The 22,262-nt window shown below is 38.3% G+C and overlaps 1 protein-coding gene across 5 annotated transcripts in view; it reads left to right on the forward strand.

Moving 5' to 3' along the window:
* Nucleotides 1-519: 519 nt before the first annotated feature.
* Nucleotides 520-22,262, forward strand: part of LOC122554322 (fizzy-related protein homolog) — a 50,976-nt gene continuing 29,233 nt past the window's right edge. The window contains exons 1-5 of one of the 5 annotated variants that reach the window (XM_043699160.1): nt 884-1,069; nt 3,865-3,921; nt 4,549-4,632; nt 9,774-9,959; nt 20,599-20,721. In XM_043699160.1, the coding sequence (XP_043555095.1) occupies nt 9,885-9,959; nt 20,599-20,721 (198 nt within the window). In that variant the 5' untranslated portion in view covers nt 884-1,069; nt 3,865-3,921; nt 4,549-4,632; nt 9,774-9,884. Of the gene's footprint in view, nt 774-883; nt 1,070-3,864; nt 3,922-4,548; nt 4,633-9,773; nt 9,960-20,598; nt 20,722-22,262 lie in introns of those variants that run through there. The other 4 variants (XM_043699161.1, XM_043699159.1, XM_043699163.1 and 1 more) reach the window with 4 other exon arrangements.

The raw sequence follows: 22,262 nt of genomic DNA on the forward strand, positions 1-22,262 counted from the left end.
CACACTGCTGTAGCTTGCAGATAACCAGCCCCTTATCATCAACCCTCCTTCACGGTATCATCTGGAGGGCAAAGGTAAATCAGGATCAGTCTGCACAATCTTAGACGATCAGACATTCATTTAGGAAGGTCGGTGAGGGATGAATGCCCACTGGGAGAAAGAGAGTAAGCAAGAATGGAGAAATAGCAAAGAAAAAATCTGGTCGTGGCTATTCCAATACCTGATCCAATCTCAACCGCCCCGCCCCAGATAAAAGTTACCTTTTCCCTTTATGCCATTCCTCATCCAATAAATCTGCAATCCAGCCTAGGAATGTGGTCATTTGGATGCCAACGGCACTGAGTCAGGTCACAAGCACAGATGGAAATACTTCCGCTGAACTGCAATTTACAAAAAATAACTTGCAAGGATTCATAATGTTCAAGAACATGGTGCATTGGCCAATTCCTATCAATTTGTTTAGATAATGTGTTAAAACGCATCACAGCTTGTGTGACATCATGAGGAGGATAGCACTTAACTCCGCCCCTCGCTGAAAGACACGGGCCGAACACCATTTCAGGACAATGACATCCTGCTACTCTGCAACTTTAACAAGTGCATTCTAGCTTACCGACAACTCTATTTGTTGTAAATTCACAAACGCAAAGATTTGGCTATATGTGACAGTATTTCATCTGGATTCAGGAGTATTTTACCTATTTCCGATAACCACCACTAGATATTACAGCTTTGAAAACACCCCCGCTGAGACAAGATGTATCTTTAATACGGTAATGCTTCTTGGAGCAAATACAGATGATTACAATACACAAACTGTAAAATATTTCTCACACACACACACGATCAATTTATGATGAAATGTAACCTCCCTTTTATGGCAACCATTCCCATAGTGCTGTGCAATTTCTTGCCACGGAGCCATATTGAGTAGGGATTCTTTATAAACAGCTGCTGAATGGAAATCGGAGGGTTTTTCTTATGTCATTTTAAATGAGGTTTTCAGCGATTGATCAATGTAAGCAATCCGCCTGGAAGGAGCATATCATTTTAGCAGGGCGATCATAAGGTAATAAACGCTCAGTGTTAGGCTACTCTGTCATGATAACTCTGCCGGAGCAAGCAGCGTTATTGGCAACGAAAGTCAAAAGACGTGATCGAAAGGCATTTTGCAGCTGAATGTTGATACATTTCGTTACAATGTTTCCATTGTGTTCTCGAAGATCCCGCATTGGTTATTTTGAGGCGAAACGTTCCATTTTCGAGTGTTTTGGATTTTGTTGTGGTGTGAAATTGACACAACTGCCTGGTAACCAGATTTGTTACTATCAGCCTGGCCGGGCCCCACCATGTAGTCGTCAATTGCATTTGTGATTCTTTCCAGCAACTTTTATTAAAATCTCGCAACATGTTTGACTTATAATCGTTTTATTCTCTCACAAGGTAGTCTCGTCTTCCGGGTCTGTTTTCGAATTTCGAAGTGTGTATGTGCGTTTACCATTTTTAAAACGAGTTGTGTATATTTAATAATCGTAGTAGAACTCCTTCCTCGAGTGTGGAAACTTTTTCGAGGGGATTAGAGAGGCTAAACTAGGACAACTACACCAGTGTTGAGCTGATTACGAAAGTCGCTTACTGGAGTTGGTTCGTGGACTCCGTGAAGTAAACATTCATCTTTTGTGCGAGAATTTGAGTTTTTGAAATGTTTTCTGGAGCGTGGATAAATAAAATGATTGCAGCTTAAATTTGGGACGATGACTATTGCTGATTTTTTTTTGTTCTTTTTACTTGTGGCCGGATTTCCAGTATAGTCAGGCGTTTTCTTTGCTGCTGACTTGTAATATTGCACCAGTTTTTTTTATTGGTCTGCGGATGTTTAATTAAAGTTTTGAAACATTGACAAAGGACATTTTAAGATTTCCTATCTGCTTTGTTAACGTAACTTCACGGGGTTGTTGAATAAAATAATTATTCATTGTTATAATAAGTGAGTCAAATTTCATTTACGCCGGAGTTGTGTGTACTTGGGAGATACCTTAACTTTTAAATGTTCTATATATATCAAGAAAACCTCCCATTCTATAACATTAAGAAAATCTCTCGATCGGGTTCATCACTGCTATCTTGCACATTGAGTCAGAAACAATTGTAATTTTCATGTGAGTGTTGATAGAAGTCGGGGATAATTCAGGTTATGCATCTATAATTCAGTTCCCTTTTTAAAGTACAATTTTAATTTTGCTCTTGTATATTCTTATGTGCTGTTTAGAATGGAAACTGCTGATGTAAACTTGTCACATTGTAGTTACGTTCTCTCACCAGTTGTGGTGCTGAAGTGCCACAACTAGCAGGAGGGTGTGAGCACACCTTGGAATGTTTACAGTTTCTGTTCAAAATGTAGGTGTAAGAATATAAATGGAAAGGGTAGACTAGATGTGAGCCTGCAGATGTAAAATTGTTCATTTTATGGGAGTAACATCCTCACTTTAACAGCATATACTATGATTATATTCAGTAAATTGAAATGAATTGCATGAGATCTGGGAAAACTAAACAGATGAGAAAGGAGGCGGCAGAGATTAGAAAGAAAGAATGCGTAATTGGAAAGAAGTGATTTGCTGTCGGTTGAATTGTTCAATGAGATTGGAGCAAACAGAACACAGTTGCACAATAGTGACATATTGCCCCAATAAGATATTGCTGTAAGTTTTTATTTGTTTTCCCCCCACCATGTAATACTTGGTGAGTTTCTGCAGGCTTGATTATAGGACTGTTTGTACTGACTAAGTTCATTTGTGGTTCCAATAAAAAGTATTGCTGACTTACACTGGACCACCATTCTCTTGATGAATGAGGGGGTAAACATTGTAGGTTCATGTTCCTGGCTGGCTATGTTGTTGACACTGCCCATGTTGGTGTATGAGTGGATTGAATGTTTGTCTTTTATGTTGACTAGCTTGTCATTATACATGGGTGCTAAAGTACTGCATGAATATTTTCCACTTGAGTGAAGTGCATGAAGATTCAATAGCTGCTTATGGGTGAAAAGAGGGAATTGTGGAGAAAACCTATCAATAGTGACTCCTTATTCAAAAATATGAAAAGCTCTGTTCTAAGTGATTTTCTATCTGCCTGAAGGCCTGCTTCCTGCAATGGCATGACTCTCCCTTAGATTTTCCTTTTTCTAGTGAAGTGAAAATGCAAAATCTCATGCTGATGTTAAATTGCAGAGTGGTGCCCTTCTATGCTGTGCTTTAGTTCAGTTTTTTTTTCCAGACAGTTGCACCAACACCTACCAAACTCAACATCTTGGACTGAATGTAGAATTACTGTACATGAAACTTAAAGCTAAACCTCCAAGAGACAGATTAGAAAGCTGTTTATTCCCAGAATAATGACATTGAATATACCTGGTTACTTAATGTTACATTTGTAAATCTTTTTTCAGAAAGAGCTAACTAAGTATCTGCTTAGGAAAGAGATCGAAGGTTGTATGGCAATGACATATTTTGTGTTACAAAGTGCTTGATTTTGCAGACATTTGGAATGTAGTTGTTCAAAATTGTAGAGATGGATTTTAACGTAACATAGCATTGTGGAGTTCACTGTTACCTTTAAGAATTTAGACAGAAGTTTCACAAAACTTTATCATCTTCAAGATTTGTGATTATTCCAAAATTGGGGCTCCCAACAGGGTGTATTAATTCATTTGTGGTATGGGTGGGGAGTGGAGTATGGCCTGAATTCCTCATTCTTAACTTGCGTATAAATGCCAATTGTGAACACATATAATTTTGAAGTGGAATGTTATTATTGTGGTAATAATAACACTGCTTTGTATTATGAATCCTGTGTATACAATAGATCAGGACTGAGAAGCCAGTTACATTGAAGAGGATAGCTGTACTTTTGCCCTGTATAGTAAGTAACTAATTCAATATAAAAATATTAGATATTCATACATTAGCTCAGGTTTTGCTGTGTGAAGCTATTCAGAGATTCTGGATTTTATATAATTTATTTTAGTTATTTAAGCTTTTGCTGTAGGAAGATAACGTCCAAAAACCATTTCCCTTTCAATATAAATCCCTTGACTTCACAGAATTAATCCAAGTCATGTCACAGTGCACAAGGTTCAAGGTGAAACCATACAGTTTAAGGAAAGGCATTATGTAGAGTAATTCCTTTGATACAAATTAATGTTCATTTTGGAAACAGAACTGAGTTGTATTTCTTTTGTGGTTAGATGATATCAACTTATGATGAGAGTGTGTCCATAAAGAATGCCTTCCCCATTTCCCCTGATATTTAAATTAATTATTTTATCAGAGTAGTCTAGGTCATGCAGCTCTTGCAGTAGACTGTGTTCTTCTTCATCTGAATTAAAAATACTTTTTGATCCTTTTCAAATTCGGCAATTTGATTTTTATGCAACATCATGTCCCACTTAAAGGAATGATTCACAATAGTGCCCTTTTTATAATGTCAGATTCCTTAATAAAATTTAATTCCCCTGATTCATTATATCATTTTTTTATATATATCTAGCTTCCTGATTTGAACTGCCATTTCCTCAACGTTCACCTGCTGCAAGACAGATGATCGACAGTGATGTCTCAGTGCCTGACACAGGTTATGTCACGTTTTCTTTTAACCTCCTACTCTATTGCCAATCTAAATGAGTAAAACTTAGCAAATTTTAGAGTTTTAAAACTTACTAACAACACTGATTGTGGTAACAAGGGTAGAACCCTGCACAAAGTGATTTAAGATTCTGTGAATAGAATAAATTCATGCAAACAACCAGATCAAGTAGAGGAATGAGTTATTTTGTGATGCCTTAGAAATTTATTTTGTAATGGTTACTTTAAAATATATAAAAAGGAATTAAAAATAGAATAGTCTGAATGGTGAACTGCACCAGACCTTGTGAAACGTTTCATTAAAGGAGTTTTAATTATATATTCTGGTAACAGAAACTGTTAGAATCGAGTCTTAAATAGTTCATGTGATTATTGGCTAACCATAATTTGCATGTCCAGCTTCAAGTGGCATCTGGACTTGTATCTCCTTCATAAACAATTTTTAGTAATTTTTTTCTTTTCTGTGAAGTGGGCAGTTATAATTCTCTGATGTAGTGGGCAGTGAAGGAGGTTACCTCAATACAACGGGATCTTCATCAGATGGGCTGATGGGCCATGGTGTGGCAAATGGAGTTTAATCTAGATAAATATGAGGTGCTACGTTTTGATAGGGAAAATCAGAACAGTACTTACACACTTAATGGTAAGGTCCTGGGGAGTGTTACCAAACAAAGAGACCTTGGAGTACAGGTTCATAGTTCCTTGAAAGTGGGTTCACAGGTAGACAGGGTAGCAAAGAAGGCATTTGATACGCTTGCCTTTATTGACCAGGGCATTGAGTGCAAGAGTTGGGAGGTCATGTTGCAGCTGTACAGGACGTTGGGTAGGCTACTTTTGGAATACTGAGTGCAGTTTTGGTCTCCCTGCTGTAGGAAAGATGTTGTTAAACTTGAAACAGTTCAGAAAAGAGTTACAATGATGTTGCTAGGGTTGGAGGGGTTGAGCTATAGGGAGGGGCTAAATAGTGTTATTTTCCGTGGAATGTCTGAGACAGTGGAGTGACCTTGTGGAGGTTTATAAAATCATGAGGGGCATGGACAGGGTGACTCTTTTTTTCCCCCAGGGGAGGGGAATCCAAAATTAGAGGTCATAGGTTTAAGATGAGAGGGGAAATATTTAAAAGGACCTAAGGGACAACTCTTTCACACAGAGGGTGGTACGTGTATGGAATGAGCTGCTGCTGAAGGTAGATGAGGCTGATACAATTACAACTTGGAAAAAGCATCTGGATGGGTGTGTGCATAGGAAGGGTGTAGAGGGATATAGGCCAAATGGTAGCAGATGGGACTAGATTTATTTAGGATATCTGGTCAGCATGGTGGGTTGGACCAAAGGGTCTGTTTCCATGCTTTACTTTTCCTGTGACTCTATAATAGATTGCTGTTCAAACTATTGTAGACTCCCAACTGACTGGGGACAGCTTTCACATTAAAAAATGGTGAATGGAGAGTGGGGATGAGAGTTAATACAAAATTGGGTATTAAGCAGTAATGTTTGCTATTTTAATAATAAATTATTGGCAAGAATATACACCTTAAATTAATAGATTTGGATATGGCACAGACCCAACCAGTAGTGACCACAGACAGAGCATCCCAATGACTATCCCACTGAGTTTTTATACTCAAGCATAAAGAGGATATAAATGGAAAGCTGATAAGTGCAGTTTTGGTGTGCAGACTACGATAAAGCTGCACTCCATCCACTTTATTGCTTCAATGTAGTCATGCTGGTTTGAGAAGACACAAATGCAAAGTGTCTTGAAAGATCAGGATTGTTTTAATTAAAACAGAAGAGAGTATAGATTAATTTGCTATGGCTGCTTAACTTGATGGAGGAGGCACAAACTACATAAAAACACGTGATTAAGGGAGAAGGAAACCATATATATGTATAGCATGAGAAGCAAGAGATTTAAGATGGAGTATAAGAGAAATCTTTTAAAGACAAGGTGTTGACGCTATGGAATGTACCAGGGAAGTTTGTAATTGAAGTAGAGACTTGTCTTGCTGCAGAACTTGGCACACAAACACACAGCAAACACTTTTGGCTGACTCTTAAAATGTGCCTGGAGAAACAACAAGCTGACCTTTAGGCCCAGGATATTGCTTTATGAGGCCTGTGTTTTCAGCACCTCGTGAAGCTTTGACAGTTTATGGCTGTGAAGAAAGGAAGCTCAATAGTTTTCACCTTTGCCTGCAGTCAATTCTAAGCATCTCCGGAAAAGACATAATAAAATGTGACAGTCCTCTTAAAGATATTTCCCAAACATGCCAGCACTCATCAGGCGGAGGTGATTTTGTTGCAGGCACATGGAAACATAATTGATTTTTCTTGTTGCTCGTGGGGCATGGGTGTTACTGGCTAGGCATTTTGTTACCTGCCCCCAGGTGCCCAGAAGGCAGTTAAGAGTTGACCAATGGAGTCACATGCAGGCCAGACCAGGTAATGACTGAAGAATGTTAGTGAATCAGATGGAGTTTTATGACAATCAACAGTTGTTAAATGGTCACCGTTAGGCCAATTTTTTTTATTCCAGAAATGTTTACTAAACCTTCACCCCAAGGCTCTTGTGGATGTGGAGTTCCACTTTAAGGATACAATAACCATGACTTTAAGACTCTAAGCATTCTTTCTCACATGGGAAACACTAGCCAACAACATGTGGAAATGGCAATGTTGGCTGTGGGTTAAAATGTGCAAGTATGATGATCAGTGACTACAACTCGAAAATGCCAAAAACAGCACCCCACAATGATACTTGCTAACCACTTCATTGTGACAAAACCTGCTTCTCCCACATTAATCCCTTCAACCATCAGTGGAAGTACACCACATGAAACTGTTTATCATGTCCATTATTTAATGTGGATGAGAATACTGCTGACTATATGTCAACATTTAGAAATGGATGAGACATGATTGGAAGAAAGAGGAATAGAGAGATATGGAAACTGTCAACACAATTGTTCTAGTATGTTAGAAAACCTCCAGCATGGATTGGTTGTGCCAAGTAGTCTGTTTCCAAGTTATAATTTCTGTGTAGGAGTTGGAAATGTACCTATACATAGAGGTAATCATTTCTTTTATTCGTTTATGGGATGTGGACATGATTGGCTTTTTTGAACTTGGCCTGAGTATCACTGGTTTTATTTACAGTGACTTACTTATGAAGCCACTGTAGTATTTTGTGGTGTCTGAAAATAGGTGAGACATGTTTCTTCATAGCGAAACTCAAGCCATCAATTGTCTTTTGCAAAGAATTGCTGCAACATCCATTTTTATTTTATAAATTTTGTAATGAAGTGTAAACATTTGATATTGCAAATTATATACATCTCTTGTGTCTTCCACACTGAAGCTACCTCAATTAGCTTGAAAACACACCCCTTTGTCCAACTTCCTATAATTAGCCTAAGTGCATGCAATGTTTTATTGCAGTAAAGGTACAATACAGATGCAAATCATTGTTGTTACTTGTCCATTTCTCTGTAGCAGTTTTATTATTGAAGTACGCCAAATACATTCCAAAGTGTATGTTTCTTACAGATTGATGGAAATTTTCTTCTAGTCTAGACTGGACCTTAAAGCATGGAGTACTAATTTAAAAGGAGATGGCTGATTCTGCTTTGGTTCAGTGGTGTTACGCTTGCTGATTATGGTTCCACTTATAAGTAGTTGAGATCAATGGCAGAAGCGCCATATATCTAAATCAACTGTCATTATTCAGCAGTATTCCCTTTGGAACAGAATCTGAACTTCAGACAGAAAACATTTTGAGGAATTGCTGTATAGGAAGAACAAATGTGCATTTATATAGCATCTTTTGCATGCTCAGCACACCCACCATTGAAGGACCTTTGCCCAAAACACCGATTTTTATTTTTTTCCCTGCTCCTCGGATGCTGCCTGACCGGCTGTGTTTTTCCAGCACCACACTCTCTTGGCCCTAATCTCCAGCATCTGCAGTATTCACTTTCACCTCGGAGTTATGATTGCTGCAGAGTCCGAATGTTCTGGGCTCAAACCTCACTCAAGGACTTGGAGGTGCTGTCTTTCAGTTGAAATACTAAATCAAAACCTGATCTATCCAGGTCAAGCTGATGTAAACAATCCAATGGTATTATTGAAAATATTTCTCCCATTTTTCTGGCAAATGTTTATTCCTTAGCAAACAGCCTTGAAATTAAATATTTGTGTGTGCAGGATCCTCCTGTCTACTAACTAGCTGGTCATTCAATGGTGGTGTCCTGAGCATGTAAAAGATGCTATATAAATGCACATTGGTTGTTCCTATACAGCAATTCCCTCAAAACAAGAAAGAGTAAGTGTTTTCTGTCTGAAGTTCAGACTCTGCTCCAATGGGAATACTGCTGAATAATGACTTGATATATATGTTGCTTCTGCCAACATTTGAGTTCTTGGACATTGATACCATCTACTTATAAGTGGAACCATAATCATAGCTTAACTGTACTTACAGACATCAGGACTGAAAGCTCCAGCAACTATTTTCATGGGAGCCCTTTAGAAGCCCTTTGCAGCTGCCAGTAACATCACAATCTCCTGAAATCAGAATTATTGAATTTCAGCGGGCTGGTTTTATGAATGAACCTAGTTTAAGATGAAGCTTCTTGTAGCTACCATCATTGCTTTAACAAATGGTTCCCCACTGAAGCAAATGAGCCCAAGAAAATCCAAGGAAAAAGCATTTTCAGACATGTCAAGAACCGTAATTGATCTGTTTATTGCTACAACCTGGTGTGTGTAAGTGCAACATTACAAGATTTTCCGATGCTGTCAGTTTGCTGTACAGAGACAGTGCTTAGTTTAAATCTTTCATTTTCACAAACATTAACACAGCATTTTGTGTCAATCCAAGAGGTCTGTGCAGAGTTTCAGCAGTCAATCTTTATACATTCTCCATAAACCACTCCATTTTGTTTTTACCATCCATGACAATTTTCTACCATTTCAATGTCCCGTTTGCAATATGATCATTTGTTTCAATGTTATTATATGAAAACTCTCATGTAGAGACATGATAGTGTTTCAAAGCCATTATGTATTTATCCAAAAAGTGACTATCTTCATTAGTTTTAATGCATAAATGTATTTGTTTTATTGCAGGAATGCAAGTTAGGACAGGCTGCAAGGTGACCAGGACTTCGTATCCTCTGAGTGACAGTGTTATCTGCTCTGGTGCCCCCAATTCCTTCCACGACTTGCATTGTCATAAGAATGGACCAAGAATATGAGCGAAGGCTACTTCGACAAACACATTTCCAAAATGTCTCTGAGAATATGCTTTCCCCAGTAAGTGAAAATGGAGAATCTGCTTACTCCGAAATGAGTTCTGAAACTAACTATAACATTCCATGAAAGAAATATTCATAGTTCACTGCTGGAGAGATATGCTCGTTGCTTCAAATTTGTTCCCAGCACATCATTAGAGAGTTATGCCTTTTGTCAGTACCCAGGATAATTTCAGCAGTGAGGGTGGATATGTATTTGGAATTGCCAGATATGTCATACTTTTGATATTTAATACTATGAATTGTGTTTTTACAAAGTGTGATTTTGCAGGATAAAAATAATATTCTAATTCCTCAAACAATGTGATATACCATGACCTTAATGTTTGGGCAATATTTACAGTTCCCACTCCCATGGGGAACTTGACAAAACTTTTTCTGTGATTAAACAATCCCCAATGATGATTGGATTTTTCCATGCACCTGAACAATGTAATTTAATCTGACTGTGTCAATAATAATCTACGGGTGTTCTAAATTGCACTCTTCAGGGAATTGAAAGGAAATTATTGTAAACTGGTGATTTGGTTGAGTTTTTATTTGGAATTTTCCAAAGGAATTGTTAGATAAAAATATATTTTTGCCACAGTAGGGGAGGCAAGGACTAGGGGAGGTAACCTTAAAATCAGAGATTGCCCAACCAGGCAAGAATTTGGGAAATACCTACTCCTACAAAAAGCGGAAGATGCTAACTCAGTTAATAATTTAAAAACTGATATGGATAGGTTTGTTTTGCTTACAAGATATAGAATCAAAGCAGCTGGATGAAATTTGGATCAGCCTGATCTTGATTGCAGGAACTGGCTTGAGGGTCTCAAAGGGCTTTTCCTGTTCCAATATTAGCAGATCTATAGCAGTAGAAGTGACAAAGTTGGCCTACTCATATTTGGTTTCAGGGGCAGAAAATCAGCTTGGCCTCTTAATGTTGATTGATTTCCCACAATTCATTCATACTTAATGTTGGTTGAGGAGAAAGGTGGATTCAGACTGCGGTCAGGCACCCTTGCTGATACCTGTTGTGAAATCTCACATGAAAATGTGCTGCTGGGACCAGATAGCAGAAGTAAATAGTGTTTATGGAACTGTTCTCCAGCAGAGGGCAAATGACTTTAGAAAACTAGGAGAAGGGACTGTCAAGATTAGAAGGTTAAATCCATGGCTGAAACGATGTTGTTTGAAGCAGGGGTTTCACATCATGGATAATTGGCATCAGTTCTAGTGAAAGAGAGAGCTGTTCCACTAGGATGAGCTGATTCTAAACTGGCCCAGGGTTAGTGTTCAGGTGAATCTAATAAGTAGGGCAGTTAGGATTTTAAATTTTTTAGGGGAATGGGATTGAGAGGTTTTAGTAAAGAATGAATTTTAAAAAAACAGAAGTGATGTGGGTTAGACAGTGGACCAGGAAGGATGCAGTGAATTTAATCGATGCAACAGAGCTTTGAAGGTTGAATACTTCAAAATCCAGATACCTAAGAATTGGAGTTCTCTGAAAGTTAGAAATTTCTATGCTGCATAAAACCTGACTCAGCCAAGCCAACTCAGAAACGTTCAGATAGCTGCTGAGCAATGATCACCAAAGAACTAGCTTAATTTTAACTCCACTTTGAGGCTTGTAAACCAGCAAATGCAATTAGCACAAAGGTGATTAATTCACCCGAGGATGTGGCACATTTTGTCTGCTTCTAGTCTGATATTTTTAAAACTAATGCAATACATTGCAGAAATTCACGTTTCACTGAATGATAATTATATGTCAAATTCGAAGGCTGTTTGTGAAGGTTGCACTTACTTTCTGCAAATTATGCTGAAAGCGCAGTGTTAACACTTGGAAACACAACGCTCAGGTACTTATTTGCTCAGCTAAATTGCTATCTTGAAAATAATAAGCAAATTTTTCTTAATTTGTTCACGGAATGGATTGCTGAGGTACTTTTATTGGCCATCTCTAAATTGCCGGGAGAAGGTAATGGTGAGCTGCCTCCTTGCTATAGAGGCACCCCCAATGCTGTTAGGAAGGGAATTTTTTTTTTCTGACAGTGAAGGAATGATGATACATTTCTGAGGGATCTACGGCTTGCAGATTGTGGTGTCTATATGTTGCCCTTGGCTGCCTTAATGGTAATGGTCATGGGCCTGGAAAGTGCTGCTAATAAGTGAATGTTTGTGGATGTGGTGCCAATGAAGTAGGCTGCTTTGTTCTGGATGGTGTTGAGTTTCTTGAGTGTTGTTGGAGCTGCGCCCATCCAGGCAAGTGAAGAGTTTCCTTCACACCCCTAACTTGTACCTGTAGGTGATGGACAGATTTTGAGGGCAGTTAGTAGGCACAATACCTGGCCCTTGGCTGACCTTGCAGCCACAGTATTTATATGATGAGTCCATGGTAACTCCTTGGATGCTGTTAGTGTGGTATTCAATGATGGTAATAGTATTAAAACTCCAAGGGCAATGGTTAGCTTCTCACCTGTTGGATATGGTCATTGTCTGGAACTTGTGTTGTTACTTGCCACTTAGCAACACAAGCCTGGATGTTGTCCCGGTCTTGCTGTGTATCAATTTGGAAATAGTCAATATCTGAGTAGATTGTGAATGGTGCTGAACATTGTGCAGTCATCAGAAAACCTTTTCTGAAGGGAAGGTCATTGATGAAGCAGCTGAAGATGTTTGGGCCTAGGATACTCTGAGGGACTCCTGCAGTGATGTCCAGGAGCTGACCTTCAACAACCGCAACTATCCTCCTTTGGCTGGAGTCAGATTGAGTCCATTGTAGAGTTTGCCATCTGATTCCCATTGACTGCAGTTTAGTTTGAGTCCCTTGATGTGACTTGGCAAATGTGGCCTTTGATGTCAAGGGCAATCACTCTCTCCTGTTGAATTCACCTTTGTTAGAACACATTTGGACCAATGTTGTATTGAGGTCCGGAGCCGAGTGGTCCCTGCAGAATCCAAATTGAGAGTCAGTGAGCAGGTTTTCCTTTGGAAGTACCATTTTATGACCCTGTTGATGATTCCTTCCACTACTATGCTGAAATGTTTTTGACTTGGCCAACACAGTATAGCAGGCAAGGTATCATACACTTGACTTTTTCAATTTGAATTAAGGAACTCCAATTTCTTCCCTGAAAACTGAGAAATCCTGAAATCTGATATAGCCTCAGTTCATTGGTTGCCATATTTGAGGTAACTCTAGCTGTAGTGATTAAGGTGACTTCAGAGAAAATGGAAAGATTAAAGCTATAGGCAATTTACTTGAATGTGCAAAAACTTCTTGTAAAATACGGGTTGGTTGCGTTCTGACAGAATCCTGTGTTATGGAAAAATTGCACTTTAGAAACAGCGCTTCAAGTGTTGGCAGTGTAATTGAGTTACATCCAACACACATTTTAAAAACTTGTGCTTTAGAAACATTGTCCCCAATTTGTCAATTGCATTAGAGCGAATTTGCATTAACAGAATGTGCACTATAGCAGAACAACCTACATGTAGGTGAAATAATACCACAAATAAAATTGAGATTGATTTAACGTGATTGCAAGCTGACCAGAAATATTCCAGAATATTAGAGGTTTGGAAGAGATGGACAAAAGGAATTCGGGGGAATCCTGATAATAAAGAATGGGTCATGACAGTACAGAAAAGAAATCTTAGCTTAGAAAATCAATTGTGTAGAATCAGTTCGTGTGGAGCTTGGACAACAGGTGCAGAAATTACTAGAGAGGGTAGTTATAGAGTGCAAGTCAGGAAATTAGAGGTGCTTGGAACGAGGGTAACATAGTGACTGTGTAAAGTTTGTTTATCCATTACATAAACCAGATTTGCAGTAATATCATGGAGGACAAATTCATGGAAAATACAGAAGTTAATTTTCTAGGCCAGTACATTGGAGACCAACAAGGAGACAGTGAGGACTGCAGATGCTGGAAATCAGAGTTGAAAGGTGTGATGCTGGAAAAACACAGCAGGTCAGGCATAATCTGAGGAGCAGGAGAGTTGACATTTCGGGCATAAGCCCTTCATCAGGAATGTGGGGAGTGTGGGAAAGGATGGCAGAGAGAGAAATAGGAAAATGGGGTGTGGACAAGGTAGCTGGAAAGGCAGTAAATAGATGCAGGTGGGGAATGATAGCAATAGATGGAGGGTGGAGCGGATAGATGGGAAGGAAGATGGATCAAGTTACTTTCGATCTCTTACTGTAAAACTGGAAAATGTTAATTAATGACGTTAGAAGTAAGGAGGTTTCAAGGGGAAAAGTGATCATAATATGTTAAATTTTCTATTGTGTTTGAAAGTGATTTAGTTAAATCATGAAGTAGGGTCTTGAATCTGAACAAAGCAAACTAGGCAAGGACAAGGGCCAACTTACTTTTTAAATGTACTTTCTAATGTATGCTGACAGATAAGCAATAACAAACATTAATAAAGTAATATTTTGTGGAAATACATACTCCCTTAAGAAATAAAGCCTCATGGGAAAAGTGTTCCAATCTTTGTTAATCTAATTCAATCTTTAATTTCTCTTATTAAAGGTAGGAGCTTATAATTTTTTTTGACACAGTATGAGGTTTGGGGGACGTTAGATTCAGAAAGGGATGATAGAGATTAAAGACATATGAAAAAGGGTGTTTAGGCTATAGAGGGAGTACAATGAAGATTTGTTTACTGGACTGATCCCTGGCATGGCAGGACTGATGTATGAAGAGAGACTGGATCATTTAGGACTTCATTCACTCAAGTTTAGAATGATGAGGGAGGAACTTCATAGAAATTTATGGGTAAATGAAAGAAAGGCGTTCCTGATAACTGGAGAGTCCAGAACCAGGGGTCACAGTCTAAGGGTATTTGATAGGTCACATAGGGCTGAGATATTGAGAAATTTAGTTTTGAAGAGAGTGGTGAGGCTATGGAATTCTCCTTTCTTAAACACTGTGCTGAACATTTGCTTTGTTTTATTCATTCATTCACTCACAGGAAGTGCACATCACCAGCTAGGCCCATCCCTAATTACAATTACGTTAAAGTGTTTTCAAGAAGGAGGTAGATATAGTTCTTAAGGCTAAAGGGATCAAAGAGAAAGGAAGAAAGTGGAAACAGTACTGAGTTGGATGATCAGTCATGATCATATCGAATCGTGGAGCAGGCTTGAATAGCTAAATGAACTACTCCTGATCCTATTTTCTGTGTTTGTCTGTAATAGCAAGGTGAGGTTAATGAAACGAAAGCCTATCCTTACTGTCCTGCCTCCTTGTTTTAAAACAAGTTACAGAGATAGTGGATGTATTTGATCATCCAGAATTACTGAGATGCTAGAAGAGTCCCAGTGGATTGAAAAAGAAAAGAAATCTGGAATTAAGAGTCTAATGATGACCATGAATTCATTGTTGATTTTTGGAAAAACCCATCTGGTTCACTAATTCCTTTTAGGGAAGGAAACTGCCATCCCCAACTAGTCTGGCCTATGTGTGACTCCAGACCCACAGCAATGTAGTTGACTCTTAACTGTTCTCTGGGCAATTAGCTATGGGCGATACATGCTGGTGTAGCTGGTAAAGTTCACATCCTGTGAGTGAATGAATGAATAAAACAAAGCAAATGTTCACCACACTATTCAAGAAAGGAAGCAGAGAAAAAACAGATACAATGGACCCTTAGCCTTATATCACTGGTAATAAAACTGCTGGGTTCTATTATTTGGGAAGCTACAGCAAAACACGTAGAAAACCATAATTTGATCAGGCAGAGTGAACACAAAATTATCACGAGGAAATCTGTTTGACAAATCTGTTGAACTTTTTGAAGTTTGAACTAATAGAGAGTCTAAGACAGAACCAGTGGATGTCATTCATTTGGATTTTCAAAAAGCTTTTAGGAAGACATCACAAAATTACACAAAACTATGGCGTATTTTATCGCAGGTAATATGTTAAAATATTGAGCCTTGGTTAATGGGCAGAAAACAGAGAATGCAAATAAATGGCCATTATAGGAGTTGATAGTTTGTCACTGTCTGGGTAGATTTTAGTTTAGATTTAGATTACTTACAGTGCGGAAACAGGCCCTTCAGCCCAACAAGTCCACACCGACCCACCGAAGCGCAACCCAACCAGACCCATTCCCCTACGTTTATTAGATTACTTAGTGTGGAAACAGGCCCTCCGAATGACTAGTTCTCCCTTTATTCCACGAGATCTAACCTTGCTAATCAGTCTCCCATGGGGAACCTTGTCGAACACCTTACTGAAGTCCATACAGATCATATCTACTGCTCTGCCCTCATCAATCCTCTTTGTTACTTCTTCAAAAAACTCAATCAAGTTTGTGAGACATGATTTCCCATGCACAAAGCCATGTTGACTATCCCTAATCAGTTCTTGCCTTTCCAAATACATGTACATCCTAACCAATTCACCTTACCTGCACATTTTTGGACTGTGGGAGGAAACCGGAGCAACTGGAGGAAACCCATGCAGACTCTGGCGCTGTGAGGCAGCAGTGCTAACCACTGTGCCACCATGCCGCTCACATGGCAGCTTCAGCTATTTAAAATCAGGATGAGGGGACTGAATGTAATGTATTTGTGTTTTCTGAGAATACAAAATTAGGGGAAAAAACAAGCTTTGAAGAGGTTGCCAAGATGCTATAATGGAAGCTTGAGAGAGTCTTCAAGAACATGGCAGATTAAATGCCGAAAAGTGATACAGAAAAAGGTCAAAGACAGACAAATGTTTGTATTCAAGACCTGAGTGCTGTTATACATAAATTTCAGAGTTTACATGTAGGTGTAGCCGGCAATCGGGAAAGCAATTGAAATGTTAACCGTTATTGTGACTGAGTTTCTCTTGTCAGTACATGGAGAGGGGAATGTATGGAACTTCTTTCCCAATTAGTGAATTATAAATGTTTGCTGCACAAACTTTTAATGATGACAGAATTGCATTCGCCACTATACTGTTGAAATTGCATTTTTGTTTTCAATGGAGTACTACCCTTAATGCTGCTTTCAAGTCTGTGATCTGCCCCCTTTTCGTGCATCTACATCAACATTGCTACTCAACCTGCTATATCACCTGCACCCAATACTGGTACAAAACCCATCTATTATATAGTTAGCACCATTTCTCTCACTATTTTGATTCAGAACGGGAAAACTTATTTCCATTTTAGTCATTGATAGCCTTTAGCAGGTGAATAAGCACAAAACGTCACTGGGCCCGTCAGCTCACTTTAACAACAAAAATAAATCATGGCAGGGGCGGAATTTTGTGACTAGCTTTAGAAATCATGAACTGCTGTTGCCATCTCTTGCCCCCTTCTCATCATCTCACCTACGCTTGAGAACATAATAAATAGAAGGAGGAATAGGCCATTCAGCCCCTCAAGCTTTCCTTGCCGTTCAGTAAGATCACGGCTGCTTTGTCCTTCACATCTCTGTTTTAAATGAATGTCCCTTTATTCTGAAACTTTGTCCCTGAGTTCAACTACTGGAGTCATTGTCTCAACATCTGTCTTGTAAAGTGCCATCAGAATCTTAAATGTTTCAATCAGATCACTATTCATTCTTCTGAACTCTGAATAAAGATCTAACCTGTTTAGCAATTCTTGATAAGCCCTTCATTCCAGGAATCAGTCTAGTGAATCTCTTTTGAACTGACTCCAATGCCAGCTCTTCCTTTCTTATTGGCCACTTGCTTCAGCTTTTAATGGTATTTTCTTTCCATCAGTAAAAAGGTGGAATGGCAGTTTTGTGCAGTTTGGTTATTACAGAAGAATATTGATTTGTAACATATATGGAATCATGATGCTGCAATGTACAAGACATATCTTCTTAGAAGCTGGCTGGAGAAAAGAACAGAATCTATGGTGACGTTGGGTGAAATGGCAAAATGTTTCATAGTCCGCACTCCTCATACTATTACCATAGCAACAGAGTCTATGCACATTTGCCATGGCATTGTTTCTGTGGTGGTATCAGGCCAGTGCTGGAAATATAAATGTGTAGACACGTTTGTATTTTTTTTTGTTTTCTATTTTCAAAGTATGTGTTACATTCTACAGCTTGAATAAACTATGTTCAGTTTGAAATAAATATAAACTAAATATTGCAGCCGTCATTGGTACTGATGTAAACCGTGACAATACTTTGAGTAGCACCGTTGGCGACGTACTTTGTATGGTGATGGTTAAATACCATGTGAAAGAAAATCTCCAGTTTCAAATGAAAATTTTCTGACAGGAAATGACTATGCACAGTCTCTGTGCTTGGCTAGTGAAGAATTAAAGAGAGGTTATATTACAAGCTTTTAACAATTTTATAGATTTTATCTTTTTATTTTGATTCTCAATTCTATTTTCCATCTCCCAAAATATAGGAGTGCTTTAATTTGCAGCTGACCTTTTGCATATGTTTGTTCAATATTATCAGCATCATATTTGAACTTGTGAATTATTTCTCAATCACATTTCCCCCACCACTTGGAGTTGTTTCATCAGCATTGTTTGCTGTTCCAATTTTGATGAGACAGTGTTAATGAATGGTAAGGGATAGGTTTCGGCTTGTGGTAACTAGCATTTTGACTTCATGACATCTGCTGTAATGTCCTGGAAAATATAAAAGTACGAATTAGGAGCAACAGGAACTGCACAGCTCCTCTAGCTTGCTCAGCCAGTCAGTAAGAACATGACTGATCTGATTTACTCCGCATTCCCATCTAAGAGATGTTTCGTCTCTTGCTTACCAAGAATCTAATTACCTCTGCCTTAAAAATGAGTCAGCTTCTACCACCTTTTGAGGAAGAGAGTTCCCTCTCTGAGAAAAAGTTCTGTGAGGGGGAGAAAAAAAGAGACTCAAAGAAAAAAACTGGTGTATTGCAGCAAGATGTGCCAGCAAGAGACCGGGGAAGGAAATAACTCCATCTTATGCCCAGGTCAAATTTAGTGACCTGTGTCCAAACAGCTGACTGCTGTTGTTTTTCTTTCTGGATTGACACAATTGTGTGTATCCCATGGAAACCAAAGCTTTTGTTGGGCTTGTGTGAAATGGGTGCTTTTAACATGCATGGTGACATTATCATCCTGATCTCTTCCAAAAATTGACCTCTTCCAAAAATTGACAATTTGTTATTTATACAATTATGTAGAGCAGCCTGGGATTTCTACAGATAATCTTAAACAGTTAATGGTAATTGGGTGAATAATCCCATATGTTAAACAATGCACTGCTGACTTAGAGGCCCGTTCAGAGGAATATTGATTGGGGTCCTGTCATTGTCGAGGAATGTATGATGAGGTGGAGATTTTTGGCTTGAAACATTAGTTAAATATTTGAAAGTTTTGTTCTGGAATTCAGTGGTGACACCTCTGTTACAAATAGTGTACACTGTTTTAGGCATGTTATTTTAAGAAGGTCATTGAGAGGTTATAGATTAAAAACTAGGGAAAAGGAGGCATTCTTTTGATTGAAACCTTGAAGGTAGCTCGTGGCTGAAGGATTATTGAATTTAATTTGCCCATCATTAAACATTCAACATACCATACCATAAGATTTGGAGCTGCTCATAATAGATTGAAGTGAATACAGGACCTAGGTTTAAAAAGTTGCTAATTAAAAGTAAACTTGGGAAATTGCGTGGATTATTCAAGTAGCTACGTAAACACAATGTACCCATAGATGTGGAAGCCATAACTAATGTTACAACTGAAGCTTCGAGTATTAGAAGAGGTTTCATATCAGAAAATATTGATAAGTATCTTTAAGCTCAAAGTTTGTGCGAAGATTGGTAGCTCGGGTGCTCGTTGTTGTGGTTCTGTTCACCGAGCTGGAAGTTTTTGTTGCAAACGTTTCGTCCCCTGGCTAGGCGACATCATCAGTGCTTGGGGGCCTCCTGCGAAGCGCTTCTTTGATGTTTCCTCCGGTGTTTATAGTGGTCTGTCCCTGCCGCTTCCGGTTGTCAGTTTCAGCTGTCCGCTGTAGTGGTTGGTATATTGGGTCCAGGTCAATGTGTTTGTTGATGGAGTTTGTGGATGAATGCCATGCCTCTAGGAATTCCCTGGCTGTTCTCTGTCTGGCTTGCCCTATGATAGTAGTGTTGTCCCAGTCGAATTCATGTTGCTTGTTGTCTGCGTGTGTGGCTACTAAGGATAGCTGGTCGTGTCGTTTCGTGGCTAGTTGATGTTCATGTATGCGGATTGTTAGCTGTCTTCCTGTTTGAACTATATAGTGTTTTGTGCAGTCCTTGCATGGTATTTTGTACACTACATTCGTTTTGCTCATGTTGGGTATCGGGTCCTTCGTTCTGGTGAGTTGTTGTCTGAGCGTGGCTGTTGGTTTGTGTGCCGTTATGAGTCCTAGGGGTCGCAGTAGTCTGGCTGTCAGTTCCGAGATGCTCCTAATGTATGGTAGTGTGGCTAGTCCTTTTGGTTGTGGTATGTACTCGTTCTGTGGTCTTTCTCTTAGGCATCTGTTGATGAAGTTGCGCTGATGTTTAACGGCAGCTGGATCCAATAGTTCTGATTCCTCTGTATGTTCAGTATACTATAATTCACTTTTTAAAAAATTCTGTCTGTAACACTCTGGAATTGAAGCAATTTGAAATTATTTCTATTTTTCAAAATAATTTGCTGATGTGAATATCTTTTATTTTAAACAGTCTGCCTTGAGCACACGACCAGTAACCTCAAATTCGCCAGGAATCCTTCCTCGTAAGACAGGAGACCGTTTCATCCCAACCAGAGCAAGTTCAAACTGGAGCATCAACTTTCATGCTATAAATGTAAGACATGAAGGTACTTTTGTGAGTGATTGCAATGACTTTATAAGTGACATCAGTTAATCTAGCAGATCCTCTGTCAACCAGTGCTGAGGGTCACTTTGTAAAAATTTGGAATTATTTTTGGGGAAAGCTCTTGATTTTTGTGGAGATTATTATTGACCCTCTAACCCAGGGGTGGGGAACCTGCGACCTTCAAGGCCATTGTGTGTGGCCTTTTGAATGAATCCAAATTTTGCAGAACAAATCTTTTACTTTTTATTAATATGTTTTTTTTCGTCCTTTTATTATTTTTATTTTAATCTTTAAATGAATGTATTTAAAATACCAGAGAGTAAAAGAAAATTCAATGAAATAATCCTTAGAGACTGACCGCCACAATTTTTAAAAAAAATGTGAATTTTGAAGAATATATAATTGAAGTTTCTTGGATGTGGTCTTATTAGATTACAACTAACATAATGTGGCCTTCCAACATGAAAAGGTTCCCCACCTCTGCTCTAACCTATATTAACAAGTCTTAAATCCAATCCTGTTTAATCACAAAATTAATATACTTGTCCATCTTGTGTTCACTGCATTTTATTGAAGTTTATCACTTTGGAGGGTATGGAAAATGCCACAACATATCTTAATTATGTTTTTCAGTTATGCTGCTTTGACTGTCTCTAATCTGCTGTGAGGCAATATATACATTAGGTATGATAGTGGCAAGTGTCTGTAATTAGCATACAACGGCAAGAAAATGTAATGTTAAATCAATACAGGAAATATAAATATTCACATCAGTGGAGTTAATATTTTGAGGTTTACACGCTGAGAATTCATTGATAACATGACCTTGTACATATTTTTAAAAGAAGAACAGCATTTGGTTCTAGTGATATTTAAATCTTAAGAATTTTAAGTTAACATTTAGAAGATCATTGAACAATGGTGCTGATTTGCCTCAGTATTCAAATATCATCACTTTTTTGCAATACTATTTGTGAAATGTTGCAAAAGCTGCTGCAGGCTCCAATTCATTGCAATTAATTTATATTGTTAAATATTTTTACATAGAGACCTACAAATTTAAAGTTTGTAGGTAATTGTGAAACAGATTGGTATAAGCTATTCATAACTCATTTTAAATATGTTGAAAAGTGTTAACTGCTTTATGGTTCATTTGTATAATTTTGGATTCTCTTATATAAGTTGTTGACATTTAATGGATGCACATAATAGATGATAATATATCTAGAAAGGCCAACAAGGTATTAAGTTTGTGTGCTAATCTATTGCCTTCCAGTTAAGGAGGGATGAAGGAGCAGATCAGTCTTGTCACTTGTTTCAAAAATACCAATGAATGGATAACATTTACAAAAGGAGCCATGCTTTTGTTACTATCATTAACTCATTTGATCACTTAAATTGAATTACAAACTTGTGACAAACACCCCAAGCTATCTATTAGTCTATAATAATTATTTTCTGTCATTAACTATACAATATTAACATTTTGACTAATTTGTTTATTGTATGGGGAGAGACAACGTTCACTG

Source organism: Chiloscyllium plagiosum, chromosome 11 (assembly GCF_004010195.1).
Source record: "Chiloscyllium plagiosum isolate BGI_BamShark_2017 chromosome 11, ASM401019v2, whole genome shotgun sequence".
In the NCBI taxonomy this organism is placed as follows: Eukaryota; Metazoa; Chordata; class Chondrichthyes; order Orectolobiformes; family Hemiscylliidae; genus Chiloscyllium; species Chiloscyllium plagiosum.